Below are 24511 nucleotides of genomic sequence, written 5' to 3'. Positions count from 1 at the left end.
ACCACATTCAAATGTAAAAAGAGTTGGGGAGCAACATAAGCATAAAAAAGTTCCTTGGGTGCAAAATAAGGGCTATGATTGGTTATTTGGTAGCCCCTATGTCGACTGGCAGCCTACAAGAGGCTCTACTTGGCACTATACTTAGTTTTTATGCAATTAAAAATTGCTTTCAAGCTTGGAATTCAAAAATAAGCAACTGCTTTAAGGACCCTGAGAGCAACATCCAAGGGGTTGGAGAGCAACATGTTGCACACAAGCTACTGGTTGGGGGATCACTGTTCTATAGCATAGTCGTTCACCACCCCTTTAAAGGATTTTGCTGTTTATCTATGGAAACTGGATTATTCTGGAAGTAACAAGCAGTCCTGACAAGCTGTAGGAAGGCTGTCCTGTGGAAATGTATTTAATTATAGTGGAAAGCTTAGGAAGGCCTCTCTGAGTAGGGCACAGAACAGCAAGGTTACCTGCCTGTGTAAGGGACTCCAAGAGGGTCTATTGGTGCTGCATTGCAAGGAGCAGAAGGAGCTGTGAGCAGGTAACTAAGAGTTTGAAGTGACCGAGGAATTGAGAAAATTCAGGAGGCTGAGCAATCCTCCAAAGAAGGATAGTGAGGGTTGACTCCCAACCTATGTGTTTTACTGGTAGCCCATAAGGCTTATTGAGGGAACTCATCAAATGTGTTAAGGTAGCTCCCAGTGGGCAGGACGCTGAAACGGTCACCACTGTGTTTAAATAAACTGCCATAATGTGAATAAAGTGTCTGTTGTGGATCCCACAAGCTTACAATATAATGTAGGGGAAAGAAATGTGCTCAAGAAAATGAAATATTCAGCAATGCACCAGCATTAGAATGGGTGCTAGTCAGTGGGTGAAAAACGCTTATCTTATTTTCTATTGATAAAAATAACAGAGTAAAATCTTATTACATAGTAACATAGTAAGTAAGGTTGAAAAAAGACACATGTCCATCGAGTTCAACCATTTTTTTTTTATTAACTACCTATCTGCCAGTTGATCCAGAGGAAGGCAAAAAAAACACATCTGAAGCCTCTCCAATTTGCCTTAGAGGGGGAAAAATTCCTTCCTGACTCCAAAATGGCAACTTGGACCATGAGCTATTTCCCATAAACCTGTATTCCCTTACTTGCTAAAAAGCTATCCAACCCCTTCTTAAAGCTATCTAATGTATCAGCCTGTACAACTGATTCAGGGAGAGAATTCCACATCTTCACAGCTCTCACTGTAAAAAAAACCCTTCCGAATATTTAGGCAGAACCTCTTTTCTTCTAATCGGAATGGGTGACCTCATGTCAGATGGAAAGACCTACTGGTAAATAAAGCATTAGAGAGATTATTATATGATCCCCTTATATATTTATACATCATATCACCCCTTAAGCGCCTCTTCTCCAGCGTGAACATCCCCAATTTGGCCAGTCTTTCCTCATAGCTAAGATTTTCAATACCTTTTACCAGCTTAGTTGCCCTTCTCTGTGCCCTCTCTAATACAATAATGTCCTGTTTGAGTGATGGAGACCAAAACTGTACGGCATATTCTAGATGGGGCCTTACAAGTGCTTTATACAGTGGAAGAATGACCCCCTCCTCCCTTGACTCTATGCCCCTTTTAATACAGCTCAAGACCTTATTTGCCCTTGATGTTGCCGACTGGCATTGCTTGCTACAGCCAAGTTTATCATCTACAAGGACTCCAAGGTCCTTTTCCATAATGGATTTGCCTAGTGCAGTCCCATTAAGGGTATAAGTGGCTTGGATATTTTTACATCCCAGGTGCATGACTTTACATTTATCAACATTGAATCTCATTTGCCACTTAGCTGCCCAGATTGCCAGTTTGTCAAGATCATGTTGCAAGGATGCCACATCCTGGATGGAATTAATTGGGCTGGATAATTTTGTGTCATCTGCAAACACTGATACATTACTTACAACACCCTCCCCTAAGTCATTAATGAACAAGTTAAATAAAAGTGGACCCAATACTGAGCCCTGGGGGACCCCACTAAGAACCTTACTCCAAGTAGAGAATGTCCCATTAACAACCACACTCTGTACCCGATCCTGTAGCCAGTTTCCTATCCACGTGCAAACGCCTTCATTAAGCCCAACAGACCTTAGTTTAGAAAGCAGTCGTTTGTGGGGCACAGTATCAAACGCTTTGGCAAAATCCAAAAAGATCACATCTACTGCCCCCCCACTGTCGAGAATCTTACTTACCACATCATAAAAAGCAATCAAATTCGTCTGACATGACCTATCCTTCATAAAGCCATGCTGATTGTTGCTCATAATGCCATTCATTAGGACAAAATTTTGAATGTGATCCCTTAACAAGCCTTCAAATAATTTGCCTACCACAGATGTCAAGCTTACTGGCCTATAATTGCCAGGCTGAGATCGTAATCCCTTTTTAAATATTGGAATAACATCAGCTTTTCTCCAATCCATAGGCACCATACCAGATGACAGTGAATCTGAGAAAATCAGAAATAAGGGCTGGTCTAAAACTGAACTAAGCTCTCTTAGAACCCGGGGGTGTATGCCATCAGGCCCTGGAGCCTTGTTTACATTAATTTGTATTAAAGCTTTTTGAATCATATCCTGAGTCAGCCACTGACTAGATTGAGCTGAACCATTCGGGCAGTTATTAAGTGAGCCTGGGAACCCAGACTCCTCTATTGTATACACTGAAGAAAAGAACTGATTTAACACATTTGCCTTATCTGTATCTGTTACAACCATCCTGGTACCATTATTTAATGGAGCAACACTCTCAACCTGCATCTTTTTACTATTAATATATTTAAAAAACTTTTTAGGGTTAGTTTTCACCTCCACTGCAATTAACTCTTCATTTCTTTTCTTAGCCTTCGGATTGCTGATTTACAACATTTATTACAGTGTTTATATTCATTAAATGCAGCTTCTGTCCCTACAGATTTGTAGTTTTTAAATGCCTTTCTCTTCTTTCCCATTAACTTCTTTACTACTGTATTAAGCCACACAGGATGATTCTTAGAGCTTCTACGTTTAGTCCTTAAGGGAATAAATTGAGAACAGTAATGATTTAATATCATTTTAAAGGACAACCATTTCTGTTCTGTGTTTTTAGCTGAAAACCTAATGCCCCAATCAATGCTCTGTAGGGCAGCCCTTAAGGCACTAAAATTAGCTTTTCCAAAATTCATGGTTTTTGTTGCCCCAGTATATTTTTGTTTTTTGCACTAGACATTAAAAGATATAACATTATGGTCACTATTACCCAGGGGTTCAATGACTTGCACATTTGCTATAAGTTCTGGGTCATTTGAGATCAGTAAATCAAGAATAGCATTTTTTCTGGTAGGCTCCTCAACAACCTGTGCTAAAAAATTGTCGTGCAATAAGTTTATAAACTTGTTCCCATTAACTGATCTAGCAGTACCGCTGCTCCAGTCAATATCTGGGTAATTAAAATCCCCCATTATCATTACTTTACCTAAACTAGCAGCCTTTTCTATTTGCATTAGGAGCTTTGTCTCTTCCTCCTCACTTACATTAGGGGGTCTATAGCATACTCCTACGATTAATTTGCTGGATTCTTTACAATTGGTGAAGAACTCCACCCATACGACTTTTGCCGCCTCATTTTCTAACATAACCTCCTCCTTTATATGAGCTTTTAAATCCTTTTTACTGCCCAGTCATGCGACTCATTCAGCCATGTTTCGGCCACACCAATCACATCATATTTTCCTTCCAACACCAGCAGCTCCAGCTCTCCCATTTTACCAGTCAGACTTCTTGCATTTGTAAACATACATTTAATACTGGTACCATATTGAACATATAACATGTGGTCCTCCCTATCCTTAACAGTATCCCCAGGCAAATCTCCTCCCCCATTTTCCCTTTCTTTGCCCACTATCTCATCTAACCTGTCTTCCACTGAATCTTTTACCGAACCCTCCCCCCCACACCTAGTTTAAAATCTCCTCCAACCTTCTAGCCATCTTCTCTCCCAAAACAGCTGCCCCATCATCATTGAGGTGCAGCCCATCCCTAGCAAAGAGCCTGTAGCCGACTGAAAAATCAGCCCAGTTCTCCAAAAACCCAAAACCCTCCTCCCTACACCAATCTTTCAGCCATGCATTAATCTCCCTACGCTCCCGCTGTCTCCTTAGTGTTGCTCGTGGCTTAGGTAATATCTCTGAGAAAATTACCTTGGAAGTCCTCACCCTCAGCTTTGCACCTAGTTTTTTAAAATCATTTTTGAGGACTTCACCATCTCCTCTAACTTTGTCATTGGTACCTATGTGTACCAAGACCGCTGGGTCTTCCCCAGCCCCTCCCAATAATCTGTCCACTCGTTCCACCACATGCCATACTACTTATTAAAGAAGTAAAAGTTTAAAATGGTGAACACTAACCATAAACTCCAATGTAGAGTAAAAAATTGTGGCAGGAGGGCTTTTAGCAAGTTTTTGGAGCGTCATTTTGAAAAATATAATAACTTTTTCCAGATGGGACTTTGTTTTAATAAAAAAATAGATAAATTCAAGTTTTAGTAAATATCTCCCTTAGAGTTTGTGAGTTTAGTGGTGGTTTCAAAAACCTCTAAAATTCGATTTTTGACAAGATAGCCCCCTTAGTGTAATTAAACTTTAATTACATCTGAAGATCTTTGTAATCACTAGTGTACAAACGGGAAAACTTGTACAGACGCCTACTATTGATTTGTGCGATTTGAGTTATGACATTGTCTTTCATCTGCAAGATTCTAGATAGATAACGCAAGGTGCTGCAATTTGTTTCCACTGAAACTTGATTCTGACTAGGATCCCACACATGATTGATAAACACACTCAGCAGTCATTAATCTGGCTTCCTCATCTTTAACTTTGAGCAAGTGGAGGTAAGCAAGATGGATAAGACATCATTTGAAATTCTTCAGTTTTAGAAGCAGCTGTCAACACCCTGGCTGATATAAAAAGATAAATCCAACCATACCAGGATTAAATAATCATTGTGTAATGTAAAATGCAGTTTGTTCCCTAATAAAAGCAGGGCAAAGATGCTGTATTTGGTACATAAATGGCATATGTGATATAAACTGCAATCTGTTGGGATGTCACTTTGTGCATGGGGGCGTTATTGCATTGAGACAGGAAGTAGCATTTCCCAAACTAAAGAAGAGCATTCATCTATTGGTAATGTAATATCTTTTGAAATAAAGTCTTTCCTTAGCCCCAAAGATAAGGGGGGGATTTTTAAACAGTGGAGCAATTTTTCACTTATCTGATAACACCCAATTAAAGAGGGATCAATTGATTTTATGGTTATTACCACAGTATATGCTTTCAATCACTAGGTTGGGGTATTTTTAAGGCATATAGCTGTAATTATAGGGTCACCCGTTGTAGTCTGTAGTGTAGGTGGGTACACACAAAGCAAGCTTTGATATTACACATACCATAGGTGTATATTTCCAAATACTTTGATAATAGGGAGCTTTAAAATGTCCTCAAGTGTAGGCGGGTTCTTATAAACAATGAAGTTGCAGCAACAATTGCAACTTCATTCAAATATCAGGCTGTAGGTCGGGAGCAAGAGGGGTATGCCAATAGGGTAAAACATTTTTTTAATAAATAGGTTATGTATTGCACTTGCACAATTTTAAAATCAAAAATGTCAATCATGGGGAGTTACGTGGCTGACGAAGCAAATGAGCAAAACGCACTAGACGTGGCGGCATCAAGAGGAGCCAAGGTAGAGAACACGTGGTGGAAAAAGACATGGACTAATACACCATCTTCCACTAATTAAAGTCTGACTGCCCATGATGGGCACTTTTGATTTTAAAGTTATGTAAGTTGTAAAGCTAGTCTAAATCGAATTCCCATCCAGACATTAGAAGGATTTCATTATTAAGGCAATAGGCAAAAAGTATGTTCAGCACAAGTCTCTTGATCCAAGTAATGTTGAAAAAGGTGGATACTGTCCCTTTTATTGCCATCATAATACATCATAATACAGTTTGAATCCATTTACATTTACTACAGCAATTTGATTGCTGTTTGCAGCAAATTGATTTACATACAAATAGATTTTTTAAATGCTCGGTTTGTATGTTTCAATACACACTGCAAAAAAATCGTTAGGCAAAACTTGTCACTTGCACACTTAGGGGCAAATTCATCAAGTGTGAAATCTGAGCTCACCATGTTCTAGAGCGCATGCGCGGCATGGAGTAGCTCGGTCGCACTTTCACGGAGCTCCGTGTACCAGGATAGACAAGCCTGGTAATTAGCCTCTGTAAGAGTATTTTTTCACACTGGGCACAGTAGCAGGTGGGGGACATTGCACAGATTATGGGAAGGCAAAGAACCAAGGAGCAGGCAGGCACTATGTTGCCATTTTTACATAAAACTCCTTCTGCCTCTCAGCATGCTAACCAAGATGGCGGTGAGGATTCGGATGTGGATCCCTGTCTGAACTCACAGGCCTCCTCTCCTGTATATCAAGGCTCTGAGGGAGGAATATCAGGAGAAGTTATGGTACAACCCTCGACAGAGTTAGTAACGGTGCAAGTGCTACCTCAGCAGCTTACTCAGTTGCACGATAAAATCACTGAGACTGTCACCAATTCAATACACTCAGCTCTTAAAGATATACGCACTGATGTTAATAATTTGGGGAAGTAGCGTCCCTCAGAACATATGCAGAGGATCTGGAAAATAGGTAAAGGCGCAAAAACTTACACATTAGAGGCATTTTTGAGGAAGTAGGCCCTCAGGACATTAGAGCATTTTTGCGCTCCCTTTTTTCCACCATAAGCCCTGACCTCCCGGCAGAAGCATGGCATTTTGACAGAGCTCATAGAGCCCTTGCACCTAGACTACCAGGGGCAGCCAGACCTAGAGAAGTGGTGCTATACCTCCACTACTTTGAGAGCAAAGAGGCTATAACCAGCAAGATCCACAATACCCCCCAAATTGAACATCAGGGACAAAAGCTCCAAATATTCAATGATATTTCCCAATCATATTGCGAAAGAGAAGGGAGCTGCGATATTATGTGACTTATCCCACAATCGTAGACGCAGCGGATCTCGGAGACACAGAGGTTCCATGAGTACCACACTTTAGTGCTTTAAAAGCGTCCAGGACGCTCCCCATTAAGGCTGTGAATGGCCTAACTTGACCCCATTGCATATACTTGCAGACTTTCTGCGGAACTTTTGGGTTTGTTATATTTGAAATTTTTGTTTTTTCTTTGTTTTTGATTTTCTATAACTTATATAATTTGCGAAATGCAGGTTCACTTTGTTGTTATGATATTAATGTTTTGTTGGTTATATTTATTAAGGTTTCATGCATATCAAAGACCTATCCATTTTATTAAGCTATACAAACTGTACCCCAGAAAACTAGGCGGAGATAATGATTAATCAAAACGTTATCACTTTAAACATCAATAATGGTCAAGCTTCTTTTTTTTAAATATTCTTTATTTTCAATTATTTTTAAAACAAAGAGGGGAAAAGGGGAGGTTACAGAAATAAAAAAAGGGGAGAAAGGGGAATAAGGAGGGGGAAGAGTAGGATGGTAAGAGAAGATATACATATACAATATTAATGTCATCACAAAGTTATATAAAGTTACGTAAAGTTATATAAAGCAATATAAAGTTATATAAAACCATGGTGAAGGAAGCGATGTACATACAGAAATATGTCATAAAATCCAAAATATCCTGTAAATCACAACTTGCATCGGAAAATAAACAGTCTTGGAAATAGGGGACAATGGTAATGTGAACAAGACCATAAAATATCGATTGCCTATATAAAGAAAATAAAAAATAAATAAAAATAAACAAAAATAATGTTGTGGAGGGTTCAAGTGACCCAAGGACCCTTAAACTGCATCAGAACGGATATATCTCAGCCAAGGCCTCCAAACACCCAGTATCGATCACTATCATTATTCATGATACATGCTATTTCCTCTAATTTGCGGGTGTCTTCCACCTTCGTCAACCATTCCTTGAATGTGGGAGGATTAAGGGATTTCCAATTACATGGGATTAGAGCTTTCGCTGCTCGAAGTAAATGAAGAAAAAGTCTATCTGTGATCAGCTGTCTAGAGGATGTGTCGAAGTGGAACAATAGAAGCACAGGGTCTAACTGGTGTAATCTTAGTTAGTGATCTAACAACTTTACAAATCCCTTCCCAATATACCTTAAGTTTAGAACATGCAAGCCATATATGTACATAGGTCCCCCTTTCGAGAGTGCATCTCCAACATAAGTCGCTAAAGGTAGAGTACATTTGGTGCAAACGAACTGGGGTATAATACCACCTTGTGGTTAGTTTAAACATGGTTTCTCTAGTTTTAGAGGATATCGAGCTCTTATGTATCGCTCCAAAGATTTTCCTCCAGTCATCGTCTGCAAGTTGTGCTCCCAGTTCAATTTTCCAGGTCTCTATACAAGGGGCAGGGGGGAGGAAGCTTCTTTCAATTAATGTTAATGGATTAAATAGTTTTTTGAAATGGTACCTAGCTATACAAGAAATTTATAGGCTCAAGCCAGACATAGCATTGATCCAGGAAATACACATCAAGCGATTTAATAGTCCTAGTCCTATTTTGAAATATCATATTTATTCAATGGTCTATTAAGCCTCAGCAGATACTAAAAAGGCAGGGTTACTAATCATGATACATAGGGATTGCTCATACCAGGTTTCCAATGCGGATAAATACCCAGCAAGCAGATACCTGATTCTTAGGGGCAAGCCTCTAACCATAATGAACGTATATGCTCCAAATAGACGGCAGTTGAAGTTTCTCCGCTCTAGACTGACCAAAGCTAGAGGAGATAATTTGACTCCCTCTATAACTGGCGATGACCTTAACTTAGTGTTCTCAGAGAGATCGCTCCTTTCCACCCAGTAACAAGGACACAGCTGAGCACTCAAAAAGATAACGCCAATTACTTCATAAGCTGGATCTCAGGGATAGCTGGAGGGTACATCACCCCAATAAGAGGTCTTATACTTTCTTCTCAGATAGGCATAATCTCTCCACTAGAATAGACTACTTTCTTGTTTCTAGAGACCTCTTACTGCTTCCAGCTACTTCCACCATCTTACCTACTTCTTGGAATGACCATTCGGCAGTGATGCTGGAAGAAGATGTAATGTGCCCACCCAAGAGGTCCAACCACTGGCGCCTAGATGAAGCACTCTTGAACGACCCTGATATTAGGGGAAAGGTCCTAGAGACTAAGATTATTTTAAAGTTAACCAGGGCTTAGTAGACAATGTGGCATCTTTATGGGAGGCACACAAGGCAGTCCTTATGGGCCACTTTATTTCAGTCGCATATAGGCATAAGCAAAGGAGATTGCTTTGCATATCAAGGTTAGAAAAGCAATTGACATGCTCGGAGAGACTGTATGGTCACACCCCCTCTAGAGTGGTAAGACAGAAAATTTCCCAAGCACGCAATGACCTCAAAACCCTACTACAAGGAGATAAAACCCACACTTTCTTGGCTAGGAAACTAAGGGAGCAACTGGCCCAAACAGCTATATCATCCATAGATACTGGAAATAACCAGATGGTGTATTCCTCGGAAGAAATAGCAGAGGCATTCAGAAATTACTATTCTAAGATTTATAACTTGAATTTTTAACCACAACTGCCCATGAGATCCACAGACCAACAAAGAGAAACATTTCTCAGAGAAAATATTAAAACTTAGGTCACTCAATCTGAATTAGAGACCCTCAACACCCTCATATCTGAAGATGAAATCACAGAAACAATAAAATCCTTCCCTACAATGAAAGCCCCAGGCCCTAATGGCTATACATACGCATATTACAAGGCATTTAGTAGTGCCCTTATCCCCTACCTGACACAACTATTCAATTCTTTTCTCACAGGTTCTACCATCTCATCAACAATGTTGACATCATATATCACTCTGTTACATAAGGAAGGTAAAGACCCCAACCAATGTGTGGATCTCAAACTATTTACAAAAATTCTAGCCAATAGACTCCCCCCCATAATGCCTAGACTTATCCATCCAGACCAGGTTGGGTTCATCCATGGTAGGGCGGGAGACAACACCCAATGAGCTATTGATGTAATAGATCTTATAAATAGGACCCAAACCCCAGCGGTCATACTCAGTTTAGATGCTGAGAAATCGTTTGACTGCTTGCATTGGAGTTTATTGTTTGATCTATTACAAAATATGGGATTTGAAGGCCCTTTCCTGACAGCGATAAGGGCACTGTATTCTACACCCACAGCAACCCTCAAACTACAAGGAGCCTCTAACCGACCCATCCCATTACCAGATGGAACCAGGCAGGGTTGCCCGCTTTCTCCCCTTCTATATGCCCTTAGTATAGAGCCACTGGCCACAGCTATTAGGGAACACAAAGACATTACAGGTCCTAACATGGGTTAACAGTGAGTTCCGGGTTGCCCTGTTCGCAGACAATGTCATTTTGTCCATCACCAATCCAATAGTCTCTTTACCGAATTTACATAAATTACTCACCCAATACGGCAATCACTCAGGATATAATCTGAATCTCCAAAAATCAGAGGCCCTAACTTTAAATATTCCCTCTCACACACAGGAATTGTTGAAAACAGATATTACGAAGCGGCGCAATTACGACAGGTATTGGGCTGGACAATTTATAACCCAGCAACCAGATGGGCACTTATTGAATCACTTTTTCTATCACCAACACATCCAAATACCCTTCTTTGGCAAACCCTCAAACCAGTTAAGCTACCACTCAATATTCTACAGGCTACTAAATTTACCCTTAAGATCTGGGAACACTGCTGCAAAAAACACCTTTGGCTAATTTTCCATCCACAATGCAGTCAATTCTAGTCAATCCACAGTATAAACCTGGAATGTCTTTCTTTCCAAGGGCGTTGGGATTCAAAAAATCTTTTTTCGAATACATGACTTTATCAACCCACTGGAGAATAAAATACACTCATTTGCAGAATTTCAAGAGAAATATCAAATTCCCCATAGTTGGAATTATGAATTTTTTCAAATTGTGGATTTCATCAAAGGTATATTCAGGGGACGCCCTCCATCCAGTTCACTAACTCTCTTTGAAAAGAAATGCCTAGGTGGTCTGCCCCAGAAAGCGTTACTCCATCTTAAATACAGAAATAGAGGAACCATTCCCTAAGCACAAGTACATGTTACAATTTGAGAGAGAGCTTTCGACCACCCTTAATTGCAGGATATCTTGGGGAAGTGTTACTTGTGTGAGACAGAAGGGAAGGATTTATAAGGCTATATTCTATTGGTACTATAACCCAATAAAACTTAGTAGAATATACCCAGCTACCACAATGTGCTGGAGGGCGTGGGGACATGAAGGCTCTCTCTCACATATCATGTGGTACTGTCCAAAACTGTCCGAATTCTGGAAAGACATTGGGGCTATGATCACTAAGATTTTTTTCTATGAAATACCCATACATGTGTCTAATACATTGTTAGGCCATGCAGATATTTCTCACCCAGAGCAGAAACTACTCAACTTTATTTCTATTAAAGCCAGACTGTCAATCACCTCTATTTGGAAAGCATCTCATGCTCCAACAATTGGTGAGACCATCACTAGCATTCGAGATATGAAACTAATGGAAGAGATGACAGCTAAGCATAACGGGCATGAAAAAGTATGGTCAAAATGGGATCACTTTGTGTCTCAGACTGGTATACCTGAATAGGAGAAATAAAACCTGTTGAGATGATAACTCCCGCATGTTACCTCATTGTTAGTTTCACTTTTTATCCTTCTATGTGATACTCAGAATGTAATATTTTGCCTGTAAAGCTTGTATATTTCTATTACTGGAGAACTTTGTGAAACAGTAACCATGACTTTATTTACTTGTTATGCTTGGATACTTAAATGCTAAAACCAAATAAAATTTTAAGTTACAAAAAAATTACACCATGTTCCATTCATTCCGGTGGGAAAATTTACCAATGGGTGAGAGTTCACCATTTGATCTGCATATGAAAGTTCTATAAAAATTAATAGAGATTAGTGGAGTTTTATTTAAGCGGGTTTAAATTTCACACTTTGATAAATTTGCCCCTTAACCATGCATTTTCATAATCAGAGAAGAATTGATCCATTATTGTTGAAAATATTTAAACTCCTTTAGTACAGTTTCTGTTTAGAGGGAAAAAATACAGTAGATCTGTCAGACAAGATATAACTTGGCTATTTTTGAAGAGAGTTGACGTGAGTTAGATCTTGTGAGATCCCATGAGGAGGCATGTCACTACCATGGTCATAGTTTACAGTCAGCAAAGCAATCAAGCATTGCTAATGTTGAACCAGTGGGAGTTTTGTTCCTTTAATGGACACCATTTTATATTTTATTTATCCATAATGATTACTTATTTTCCCTGATGTTGCTGGCCATTTGATAAAAACAAAACACTATCTAGTTTGACCAACAACGATGGATATATTTTTAATACTTTAATAAAAATTAGAAAACATTATGTTTTTGGAGGCGATATTGCATCTTAGTTATACTGCTGTAGCTTCAAAATATCCTTTTTCTATTTTTCCTGTACCTGATTTAGTAACATTCAAATTCAAATTTTTCCTGAGATTAAAGACGAATCTCCAAAACTATTAAGCACAAACAAATTGAAAGAAACTAACCAGTGAGTTCATGTAAAAGTCAATCGGAGTTGTCTGAGCAAAATTAAAGTGCTTTTTTCTCAATTAGTTTTCCCGAGTATTTTTGAAAGTTGATAGACACATTAGAAATTATGAGTAGAATGTGATTCTGCTTAATATTTTTCAACTTTTGAGTATTTTTCAAGTTTTTAAGACACTAAGATTCAAGCTTTTTAAAAAAATAAGTGCACGTTCATGTTTGGTAAGTGTGGGCAAAGGTAGGAATATTTTTGCCAGAAGTGCTAGGGTTTATCCAGTCAGGCAAACATGTGCATGGGTTTCTATTAACCTAGCTGCTATGTTTTAAAAAGCTTTGCTTCCAGATCACTGGGCTGCCTGTTAGAGGAGATGGGAGCTCCTCAGTGACACTGCTCTGTTCAGAAAGTCACAGTTTGCCAAACACCTTTTGAATACCTTTGTGTTATTTTATGTTAGGATCAGAATAACTGGCCAATGTGTTAGAGAGGGGAAACCTTGTGTTTAGTTAGCCTCCAGACAGGAGTATGATTCTATTTTGTATTTTTTTTTTTTGTGTGTAAGCCTCAAAGGGGTGGCCTGTTGTTTGATATACAAACTCCATTAAAAGCAAAGTTGCACCTTCTGTGGCAAAACCTGCTGTCTGGTTCCTTCACCTTCCAATTGGCAGTACATTTTTTTTTTTAATTGAAAAAGAAAATTGCTAAAATTCACTATTTCATATTTAAAAGGGGCTGTTCACCTTTAAACAAACTGTTAGTATGAGTAGAGCGCGATATCCTGAGGCGATTTGCAGTTGCTTTTCATTTTTTGTATTCAGCAGCTCTCCAGTTTTCAATTTCATCAATGCTAGGGTCCAAATTCCCCTAGCAACCATGCACTGATTTGAATAAGAGACTGGAATATGAATATGAGAGGCCCTGAATAGAAGGGTGAATAAAAAAAAGTAGCAATAATAATAAGGGGGTTATTTATTAAAGTTTGAATTGTGTTTTCCACGAAAATATTAGTTTTTGAGGTTATTTTTTGGTCAAAACTCAAATTTTTATAATTATATATATATCTATATATATAGATATATATATACGCTTTAGGCTGTTGAACTTGATGACCCACAAGTATAAAGAGCCTCCATGCCTGTTGACTAGTTGACTTTTTTCCCAGAACAAGCGAAATAGCCTGACCTCTCTAACAACTTTTCCCTTACTTGAGGTGGTCAACAGAATTTGGGAAAGTTTAGTGTATTTTTATCAGTGGATGAAAGTTCATTATTTGATAAATACGCTTCTAAAACTCCCATAGTAATGAACAGAAAGTGGATGGTGTTCTCTAATATTACACTTTGTGGTTTTAGAGAAAGTGGGTGAAGGATTTGAATCAAAAAAAGTTTTTTTTGGGTACTTCGACCATCGAATAGGCTACTTCGACCTTCGACTACGACTTCTATTAGAACTAAAAATCACTCGACTATTCGACCATTCGATAGTCGAAGTACTGTCTCTTTAAAAAAAGCTTCGCCACTTTAAACCTACCGAGCTACAATGTTAGCCTATGGGGACCTTCCCCATTACCTTAGTTTTTTTGATCGAAGGAAAATTGTTAGATCGATATATTAAAATCCTTCGAATCGTTCGATTCGAAGGATTTAATCGTTGATCGAACGATTTTTCCTTCGATCAATCGATCAAAGTATTTGCGGCAAATCCTTCGACTTCAATATTCGAAGTCAAAGGATTTTACTTCGAGGGTCGAATATCGAGGGTTAATTAACCCTCGATATTCGACCATTAGTATATGTGCCCACTAGAGTTTTAGAGAAAAGAAGAAAAAAAAAATTTTAAGACAAAAATTCAATTTGTGAAAAAAAAAAAAAGAATTTCATATGTTAGTAAATAGGCCCCCTTGGCATATGAAATATAACTCCAGAAAATGACATACTAAGTAAGTACAGTGCATTTGGGCATTACAAAATCTTGAGCCAATTCAAGAGTTTCAGTTTTCACTCATTCAGTAACGAAATGAAAACATGGACACATATTACTAACTAAAAGAAGAACGTGTATTTAAGGAAGCTTTATTGGCAGCTAGCTATTACTCTTTAACATTGTGTTCAAAAAGGATTTCAAGGTGACTTATCTTTATACTAAACTCAGACAAAACAATGGGTTTCATTATGGACATAAAGTCTCACACTATCAGCTTACCACAGTTTGTTGTTTCTTTTACCCAGCAACGTCTTTCATTGGGAATTAAATTAAAAACGTGTTCATCAGTCTCCAAAGAACATTTTGTCTTCTCAGATTAAGTTACTTTCTTGTCATATTTAGCTAGGCCAACCTATGGAGGGCTGCGTATAGCCGAGGCACTGAATTATAGACTGTAGCTATCTTTATTACGAGACAAAGAACAGCATTCAGCCGAGCCATTCATTCAAATTTAAATTCATACCTAACACTGTGGACTTGTTTTTTAAAACAGGAATCAGTATTTGTTATCATTTAATATATATTGTTTCAGTGAACTAAATGCACAAATCTGTTATAGGTGGGTGTTCATACTGCTTAGCATTTATACTGAGGGAAATGAATTAAAGTCTCCTATTAAAATGATTCAGGGGAAAAATTAAATTACTGTGTGAAAAAAAAATCAGTCATGTCTTTTTTTCAAGCTGTAGCATTGTTTATCAATTTTTAATGTAAATGTGAAAAAGTGAAAGAAATCTGTTGCATACAAGTGATGGGCGAATAAATTCGTCAGACGCAAATTTGCGGCAATTTTCCACGTTTCATCACCGGTGAATATCTAAGTTTCGTGAAACTGCCGCGAAAATTTGGGGGGGAGAATTTAAAAAATTTGGATGCGTGTCGAAAAAGTCACTCGCGTCAAAACTATCGTGCTTCAACATTATTTGGACGCCCATTGACTTTAACGCTGATTTCAAAATTGTCTCGGACATTTAAATTTGTGTTTCGTGAATTTTTTCGGCGAATCAAAACAGGACAAATTCGCCAATCACTATTGCATACCAGTCAATGGCACAACGGCCAGTGATTATAGGACTGCCAGAATTCAGCAGCTCTGTATTCATCAGAATGGGCTGGGAGGCATGAAGGTGTTCATCATCTTCACCCCAATCCTCCACCTGACATAATTTTTTTTTAATTTTAGTGCAAGGCCCTGGATGCAAATTCTTACCAAATTTATGGGGGGGGGCAATTTTGCATCCAGTTGTAAAGGAATGTCATCTAATGAATAAAAGCTCAGCTCTTCATCTCTATCCAAAACTCCAATTTGTATAATGTCTTGCATGTTGTGGGAACTGGAATTCTGGCTAGAGGAGAGCATGAATGTAATGATCATTCACTGTTAAATATGAATACACGAAATACAACTATTTTAATTTAAAAAAAAAATGAAATACTAAATAAGTATGCAAAATAATCTGTAGTCACATTTACAGTTTTATGATAATTCAATTTTTTAGCTCTCTCGAGACAATACAGGGGAAATGTAATACATCTAAAATGTGCTATTTTTGCACCATTGAATAAACCATTAAAATGTCTTGTTTATTCATTTTCCAGTATCTTGCAGAGAGCATACTGTATGTATGCTGATGTCTCAGATCTGCAAGATAAGCAATTATTTTGTTTTCACACGTCTACGCAACTACCTTGCAGCATATAACATACTTGGCACATCCTTATGTTTTTTTGGATAAAACAACACAATACATTATTAGCATACTACTTTGTCTTTGTGTGCTATCCATTAATATGCTTTGAATTTGTGTGTTGTTTAGAGTATGATTAGATTTTATTTTGCATTGTGAAATCAGCCACATTTAAAGGCCCATTTATTAAACCTCAAATTAAGTTGGTCAAGGTTTTTAAGGGGAAAACAAACTATTCATAGAAAAAAAAAATTTTTTTTAGAAATGTATTATACCTCAAAGCTGTTAAAATCTGAATCTGAAAATACTCAATCTCAGACCTGTCAAGGTTATGTACAAGTCAATGGCAGATGTCCTGGAGTTGGTGCTCGGGTGAACTCGTTTATTTTTTTTTGCCGGCAAAATAACGCCGCTGCCGGTTAAAGTAAAAAAATAATTTTTGACTCGTGGTGAATTTTTCCAATACTCCGATAAAGTCTAGTTTTGCGTTAACTATTAGATTGAGTTGATTTTTCGGAGCATCAATTATACAATTCAAATTGACACACAAATTTGTTGTGATGTTCTCTCGCTGTCGACTTTATTGAGAAATAAGTTCAATTCGTGGAAGGGAGTTTGGTCAACTTTGTTTTAATAAAAACATTTGAATAATTTGAGTTTTAGTAAGAAAAAACCCTAATTGTATCTTTCTCAAAAATCAGATGAAAACTTGTAGAGCAATATCCTTGTTCTCTGAAAGCTTGATAATGATGGTCTATATTTTCCATACATCTTTTATCTAACACTAGATTACTGGGATTTTAGTGCATACATTAGTTTATAGAAAATCATTTCATCTAAAAATAAACATCTATCTATTGGCTCTTTTTAGATTATCATCTTAAGAGCCTATCACCACTGTAATTTATATGCAATTCCTGGAACAGATATGTGAAGTGGGAAGGAGCACACCAAAAATGTCCAGGCAATGCCTTAATTCATATGCAGATTTATTGAGTGCACAAGCTTTCGGGGTCAGAACCCCTTCCTCAGGTGCAATACAGAAACAATGAACACAGTGCAATTTAAACATTCCACCCCCCAGTGCACACAGGAAATCAAACCCTGCATGTGACTTGTTAACCCTTCCAGACCTTACAATAACACATGTATCCCAAGTGATTGTAGTCAATCTGTGTGTATATAACACGAATCAAATATCATAGTCCTCTTTATCTGAAAAATGTGACAATAAATATCTTGTTAAAAACAATGTAACAAAATAGTATATGCAATGTAACAAAATAGTATATACAATATATAAAATCTATAGAAAACATCTCAATCCAAAACATTCATTAAGCCCCCTAGGGGAAAGCGAATCTATTTTGTTAATCCAAAAAGTCTCCCTCCTGAGTAACTGCTGATTAATATTACCCCCTCTGGGCATCTTGATCTGCTCCAATATGGTCCACCTCACCTGAGCAGCAGTGTGTTTTGCATGATAAAAATGTTTAGTCACTGATAGTTCAGTTATGAATTTGGCTGCATCTTCATTTTTTTATTTTTCTTTTTCAGGATTATAATTCCTTATATTACTTTTATGTTCATTTAGACGAATTTTTATACACCTTGATGTTTGCCCAACATAGGGCAAACCACAAGGGCACTTAATCAGATATATTACATTAGAGCTGTTACAAGTGAAGTGGCCTCTTATCTTAATTGGAGTTCCTTTGGTGGGATGCGCTATACTGTCACCCTTAATAATACCTGTGCAGTGTGCGCATTTAATACATTCAAAGGTACCCATTCTCAGAGGTGCTAGCAGTCCTGTCGTTTTTGGTTTTTCCAGAATCTTTTTGGAGACTGTCTGGCCAATTGTTTTCCCTCGTCTGTAAGAAAATTGTGGGGTGTCCCTAAAGATTTTCCCTACTTCCTTATCATTTTTTAGAATTTTCCAATTTTTTAATATGCTTCTTTTTACAAATGGAGTTAGAATGCCAAAAGTTGTGACAAATGTTATTCTATTATTTCTAGGTTTTTTCATTGTTTGTTTCCCTTTTCTGGCGAGTAAATCTTCACGTTTGATTTTTTTGATTTCCTGATTAACCATTTGTAAATTTTCTTTATTATAGCCCCGTTCTGCAAATTTTTTAACCATTCCCTCGGAATCCAGATCATATAGTTTGTCATTAGAGGTAATTCTCCTAACCCTCTTTAGTTGGCCATGGGGTAGACTCTTAAATACTCCTGGGGGATGGCAACTGCTGGGCAATAGAGTTGTGTTACAGTCAGTTGGTTTGTAATGCATTGTAGTGGTTAGGCTATTGTCCACAATTGAAATATTGACATCCAAGAAGGCCAGTGTTTGCTCCGAATATTCGGATGTAAATTTAATTGTCTGATGGGCCTTATTTAGTTCTTGTGTCATTACTTCAAATTGTTCTATATTGCCATCCCACACTAGAAATATGTCATCCACATAGCGCCAATAATGCAGAATACGTTCTTTCCACTTAGGATTATTTAGTATATATTTATTTTCAAATTCATACATGAACGTATTCGCATATATTGGCGCCATGTTCGCCCCCATTGCGCAGCCCATTTGTTGGACAAAAAATTGTTCCAAAAAGACGAAATAATTTCGTGTGAGGACCAGATCCAAAACGTTACATGCGAAATTAATTTCATAAGTTTTCAAAGGTAGCAATGACAAAAATTTTCGTATACATTCTACACCTTCCGTATGGGGGATGGTAGAATAAAGGTCACATACATCAAGGGAACATAACAAGACCTTTCTGTCAGGTAATTGTATCTTTAGTAATTTGTTCAAAGAATCAGTTGTGTCCAACAAGCATGTGTGTAATAATTCAAACAAGGGCTGACACATTACATCCAAATATATTGCCAAGGGTTGTAATATAGAGCCGCATCCAGACACGATCGGCCTGCCTGGTGGTTTCAAGGTGGATTTGTGGATTTTCGGGAGAAAGTAAATATAAGGAACTTGTGGCCATTGAACAGTTAGAATATTAAATGTATCTTGAGTAATAATGCCATCCCTAAGTGCTCCCTCTAGGAAGAAATCTATTTCTCGTTTAAAGGTCTCCGTAGGATTAAAAGTAAGTTTTTTATAACGACATTCATCATTCAGCTGACGAAAAGCTTCAGTAATATAGGCGTGCCGATCAAGTACTACCACTGCACCCCCTTTATCGGCAGCATGAACGATAATGTCGGTATATGAACTTAAATCTGTCAATGCTTGTCTTTCGTTTTTTGTTACATTACAATTAGACCCTCGCTGTTTTATTTGACTTATTTCCATAAGTTCCTGTTTCACAACATGTTCAAACGTCTCGATGCATCTGGGGGTAACATTAGGTATAAAAGTGGACTTAGTACCCAATTTTTTCTTAATTAATTCCACCTTGTCATCTTTTTGTATATTTGTGGCAGTATTATACCCACTCATACCCTCCTTTGCATCGAAATGTACTCGTAATTTAAGCGATCTAATGAATCTAAACAGATCAACCTCTAGGCTAAATGCATTATCTTTGTAGGAAGGAATATATCCCAACCCCTTTCCCAATACTTTTAGTTCACATTCAGTCAATTGTCTTTGGGACAGGTTAACAACCATATTTACCTCTGGTTGACCTTCCGTTGGGACATTCGGATCCGTGGTAGAGCGGCCTTTCCTCTGCTTCCTCCCCCTTCGGACCTTCCGATGTTTTCGTTCGGTGCTGGGGTACTGGATAAAAAATCCCCTGCTGCTTGCGAGTTGGAGGAACCACTTGAGGATGAGACATCCGATATAGTTCTTCCTGGTCGGCGTTCGGCTTGTCTTTTGTTGCGCTGCTCCCGCCTGTAAGTCTTCCATGTGTAAACCTGTTCGCTGGCGTAATCTTCGGTGTCACGTTTGAACTTGCGGATTTTGTTCAGCATTAGCTCTCGTTCATACTGGGCAATCTCCGCCCGGATCTCGGATAGAGTAGATTCCATCTCACGATGGTTCTTCCGCAGTTCTTGTTCAGTCAGGGTAATCTGTTGTTGCACTTGTTGTAAGGCAGTTTGTAAATGCCGAATGGTCAATGCCATGAGATCTAACGAGCACCGATTTAGTATCATATTCCATTCTTTTTTATATACTGAGTCATTCTTGCACAAAATAGGTGCCAAGGGGACACGTAGACCTCGTGGAATTCGCTTAACTTTTAGATATTCCACCAGTGCTGTGGCATGGCATTTCAAGTTACATTCTCTGCGCATCAGGGAGTTAAGTTGTCGATTAACATCACCTGGGCTGGCCAAATCTGGTAGGGAAAAGCTTTTAATATCATTCACAATTTGATTGCGATCTTGTTCACTGAAGCTCAATACTTCTGCAATTTTGTCTGTTGTTTTTGCTATATCAGCAAACGACATCTTGTCAGTCACAGATTAATGAATTATTAGTGGGTGCAAGGCAAACTGGAAGCACAATGTGGATCAACAATAGTGTTTAGCCACACACCACTTACTTGCTTGCTGGGTGCATCCGTATCCCTGGCAGCCTCCAAGCCAAATATTATACAGATATGTGAAGTGGGAAGGAGCACACCAAAAATGTCCAGGCAATGCCTTAATTCATATGCAGATTTATTGAGTGCACAAGCTTTCGGGGTCAGAACCCCTTCCTCAGGTGCAATACAGAAACAATGAACACAGTGCAATTTAAACATTCCACCCCCCAGTGCACACAGGAAATCAAACCCTGCATGTGACTTGTTAACCCTTCCAGACCTTACAATAACACATGTATCCCAAGTGATTGTAGTCAATCTGTGTGTATATAACACGAATCAAATATCATAGTCCTCTTTATCTGAAAAATGTGACAATAAATATCTTGTTAAAAACAATGTAACAAAATAGTATATGCAATGTAACAAAATAGTATATACAATATATAAAATCTATAGAAAACATCTCAATCCAAAACATTCATTAAGCCCCCTAGGGGAAAGCGAATCTAATTCCTGGAACAGACCCATTAACTCATTTCAATTGCTAATGGAAATGAACAAGGATGAAGCATTTTATCCCTTCTCTATGCCTTCAGCATGAAACCCTTTCCAACCCCTTCCTGGAACAGACACATTAACACATTTCCATTGCCAATGGAACTGGACAGGGATGCTGTTTTTTAACCTTTCTCTATGCCTTCAGCATGAACCCCTTACCAACCCTTCCTGAAACATACCCATTAACTAATTTCAATTTCCAACGGAACTGAACAAGGATGACCTTTATCATCCCGTCTCTGTGCCTTCAGCATGAAACCCTTACCAACCCTTCCTGGAACAGTCCCATTAGGTAATTGCAATTGCCAATGGAACCTAACAGGGATGGAGCTTTTTATCCCTTCTCTGTGCCTTCAGCATGAAACCCTTACCAACCCTTCCTAGAACAGACCCATTAACAAAGTTCACTTGCCTACGAAACTGAAGAGGGATGACCTTTTTCATCCCTTCTCTATGCCTTCAGAATCAAACCTTTACCTAGTACCCTTAGCAACAGCATTCAGAAATAGCCAAAATAATTTGACAAGCCCCTTAATTTCACTCCCAAACCTACAAAGAATATTTTTGGTATGATTATTTTTTAAAGGCAAACCGTGTGCTTACAATATTTCTCCTTCTTTTTGTGAACAAATAATAGTTTCTTACCGCTTATAGCAGCTGATCACCCATTATTGTCAATGGGTCTAAAAATCCTCCAAAAAATTCAAAAAGCTCAGTTATAAAAACGCAAAATGTTGTCTTGGACAGCTGCCATTGACTTCGACATGAACTCACACTTTATAGATGTCAAGATTTTACATTTGCATTATTCTAATTGTTTGTGTTTAACAAATATCAAACATGAAACTTTCTGAAATTCAAGAGTTCAAGAGCAAAAAAAAATCAAATCACAGCAATTTCAGCATTGATAATTCACCCGCCAAGTGTTTAGAAAACATACCACGCTACAAAACCATGATCCAGCTACATGATCTATTGGTTCAAAGGGAATGTGGTGATAAAACAGAATACCTTTTGAAATATCTTTATTTATTTAAACATGTTTAGTCCCCTAACCATTACAGATTATTCTGCATAAGTTCATTTAGGGCCAGTGAAGGCACAAGAACTCTAGACAGGTTCTATAACTTTAATTAAATGTGGGGGGCTGGAGGTCCTTTTACTAAATAAATATCCTGAAGCTGCTGTAAGATGCAACTGTTAGAGGTCCATTTATCAAAGGTCGAATTTTGAATTCATGTGAATTTTTTTTAACTCTAATAAATTCAAATATACTCACAATTGGACTGAAAAAATTTGAACGTCTAAAACACAAATTAATATTACCGACCGAAAAGGCAAATCTAATTCAATTTCTACAAAAAAAACATGAATGTCAGGGAGGCTATTAACATCTTTAAATGGCTCACTGGACCTCTGCCATTGACTTCTACATGAAGTATGAATTTGATAAATCAGATATAATATAAAATAAAAGTAATTGTAAATTGTCTGAGACTATCACACTAATTATACTGAAAGTTAATTTAAACCCCTTTAACATAATTTAAATTATGGGAACTATATTATTTTCATTTTGTGTTACCAGTACAGTATGGAAATGAACCTGAATGTACTACCTATGCCCCCTTATTCCAAATTGATTTATATATGATATAAATTGTTACATTAGGTCCCCTTATAAATAATGTAGCCAGCATTCAACTTTCAGCTTAGATAATAGAACTCTGCTGCGTGGGTAAACAAAGAGACTATGTAAGGCTAGCCCTATATCAATGTGCATAGCTAGACACAAGTCCTTTTGTAAGACCTGTATATGGTCTAAATTCTATGGGGAACTCCACACAAAATAACTTAAGCTTCTTGAAAAGTAAGCATAATTTCAAGCAACTATGCAATATACATCAATTAAAAAATATATTTCATGATTTTTAATGGTTTGGAACAGTTAGCTAAGCCTAGCCCCCTGCTTTCCTGCTGATCTTTCTGACTACTTTGCTGAGCTGGCTGACTATTGTTACTTTGTATCAACAGCCAGCTGTCCTCAGCCTGCATCCTCCAAACCCCACAATTCCCTGCACACGTGATTTCAATAAGGAATGGAACATCACAATGCAATGCATTGTGGGTTATGTAGTTCCTACTGTCTGTAAGCTGTGGAGAAGTTGTTACAACTTGTAACATCAGTGTTTAGTCCCTCCTTCCCTGCCAGGATTTCAAATGATGTAGTAAGAGAAGAACTGTTAAACAACAAAGAAAAATGGCATTTATTCATACTTTTTGAAGAAACAGGTAACTGTGATGGGTATATTAGGGTTTTTGTGTTATGTGGGCCTCTTTATCAAATTTTGGTTTGGACACCGGAGTTCAATAAAAAACGTATTTTAATACAAGTAAATACTTGATTTACTTCAAATCAGCAGTAGCAATTTCATTATAATTCCTAGAAAACAACTTAATGTTATTGTTTCTTAAACTCCTCAACAAATTGAGCCAGATCCTATAAAAAATTACAAGAATTTGTAATGTCTTGTTTTTCAATTTCAGAAGAGAAGCCAGTTGTTTTGGAAAACATGGGTTTTGTAATTGGCCAACTTGTTACAAGCATTTAACTTAACAATAGCACCAGTTTAGTCTGGGGATGATGGTTTGATTATAGGTAGTATTCATGTGTTTATACCATCTAATGTCTCCCACGGATCAAAATATCACTGTTCCAACAGGGATCTTTACAAATTTATATAGCAGCATTTACAAAGCATAAATGCCTTTTCGTTTCCTCACATCCCAAAGTGCTGCGCTTTTGTGTATTCGGTTGTATACCTGCAAAATGATTGGCACGCTACAGGCTGGCTGTTTTGTTATGTAGGGAAGGCTTATCAACAAATGTGAATTTCCTTATATATATATATATATATATATATATATATATATATATATATATATATATATATATATATATATATATATATATATATATGTTATATATATATATATATTATATTGTATTCTGGTTTTTGTGTCAATTTCCATATT

General features: G+C 37.7%; 1 protein-coding gene across 1 annotated transcript; it reads right to left on the bottom strand.

Moving 5' to 3' along the window:
* Nucleotides 1-17377: 17377 nt before the first annotated feature.
* On the bottom strand, nt 17378-21726 carry LOC108710848. The gene is made up of 2 exons (XM_018252024.2): nt 20059-21726; nt 17378-17633 (listed from the first exon to the last, which is right to left on the bottom strand). Exons 1-2 carry the CDS (start codon nt 20835-20837, stop codon nt 17630-17632), a joined length of 783 nt encoding a protein of 260 aa, XP_018107513.1. The 5' UTR covers nt 20838-21726; the 3' UTR covers nt 17378-17629.
* Nucleotides 21727-24511: the final 2785 nt, after the last annotated feature.

The sequence above is a fragment of the Xenopus laevis genome, chromosome 3L (genome assembly GCF_017654675.1).
Source record: "Xenopus laevis strain J_2021 chromosome 3L, Xenopus_laevis_v10.1, whole genome shotgun sequence".
Lineage (NCBI taxonomy): Eukaryota > Metazoa > Chordata > Amphibia > Anura > Pipidae > Xenopus > Xenopus laevis.
This window is presented reverse-complemented; position numbering and strand designations above follow the sequence as displayed.

Coding starts and splice junctions, on each gene's coding strand:
- LOC108710848 (XM_018252024.2), bottom strand. CDS start 20,837: ATGTCGTTTGCTGATATAGCAAAAACAACAGACAAAATTGCAGAAGTA.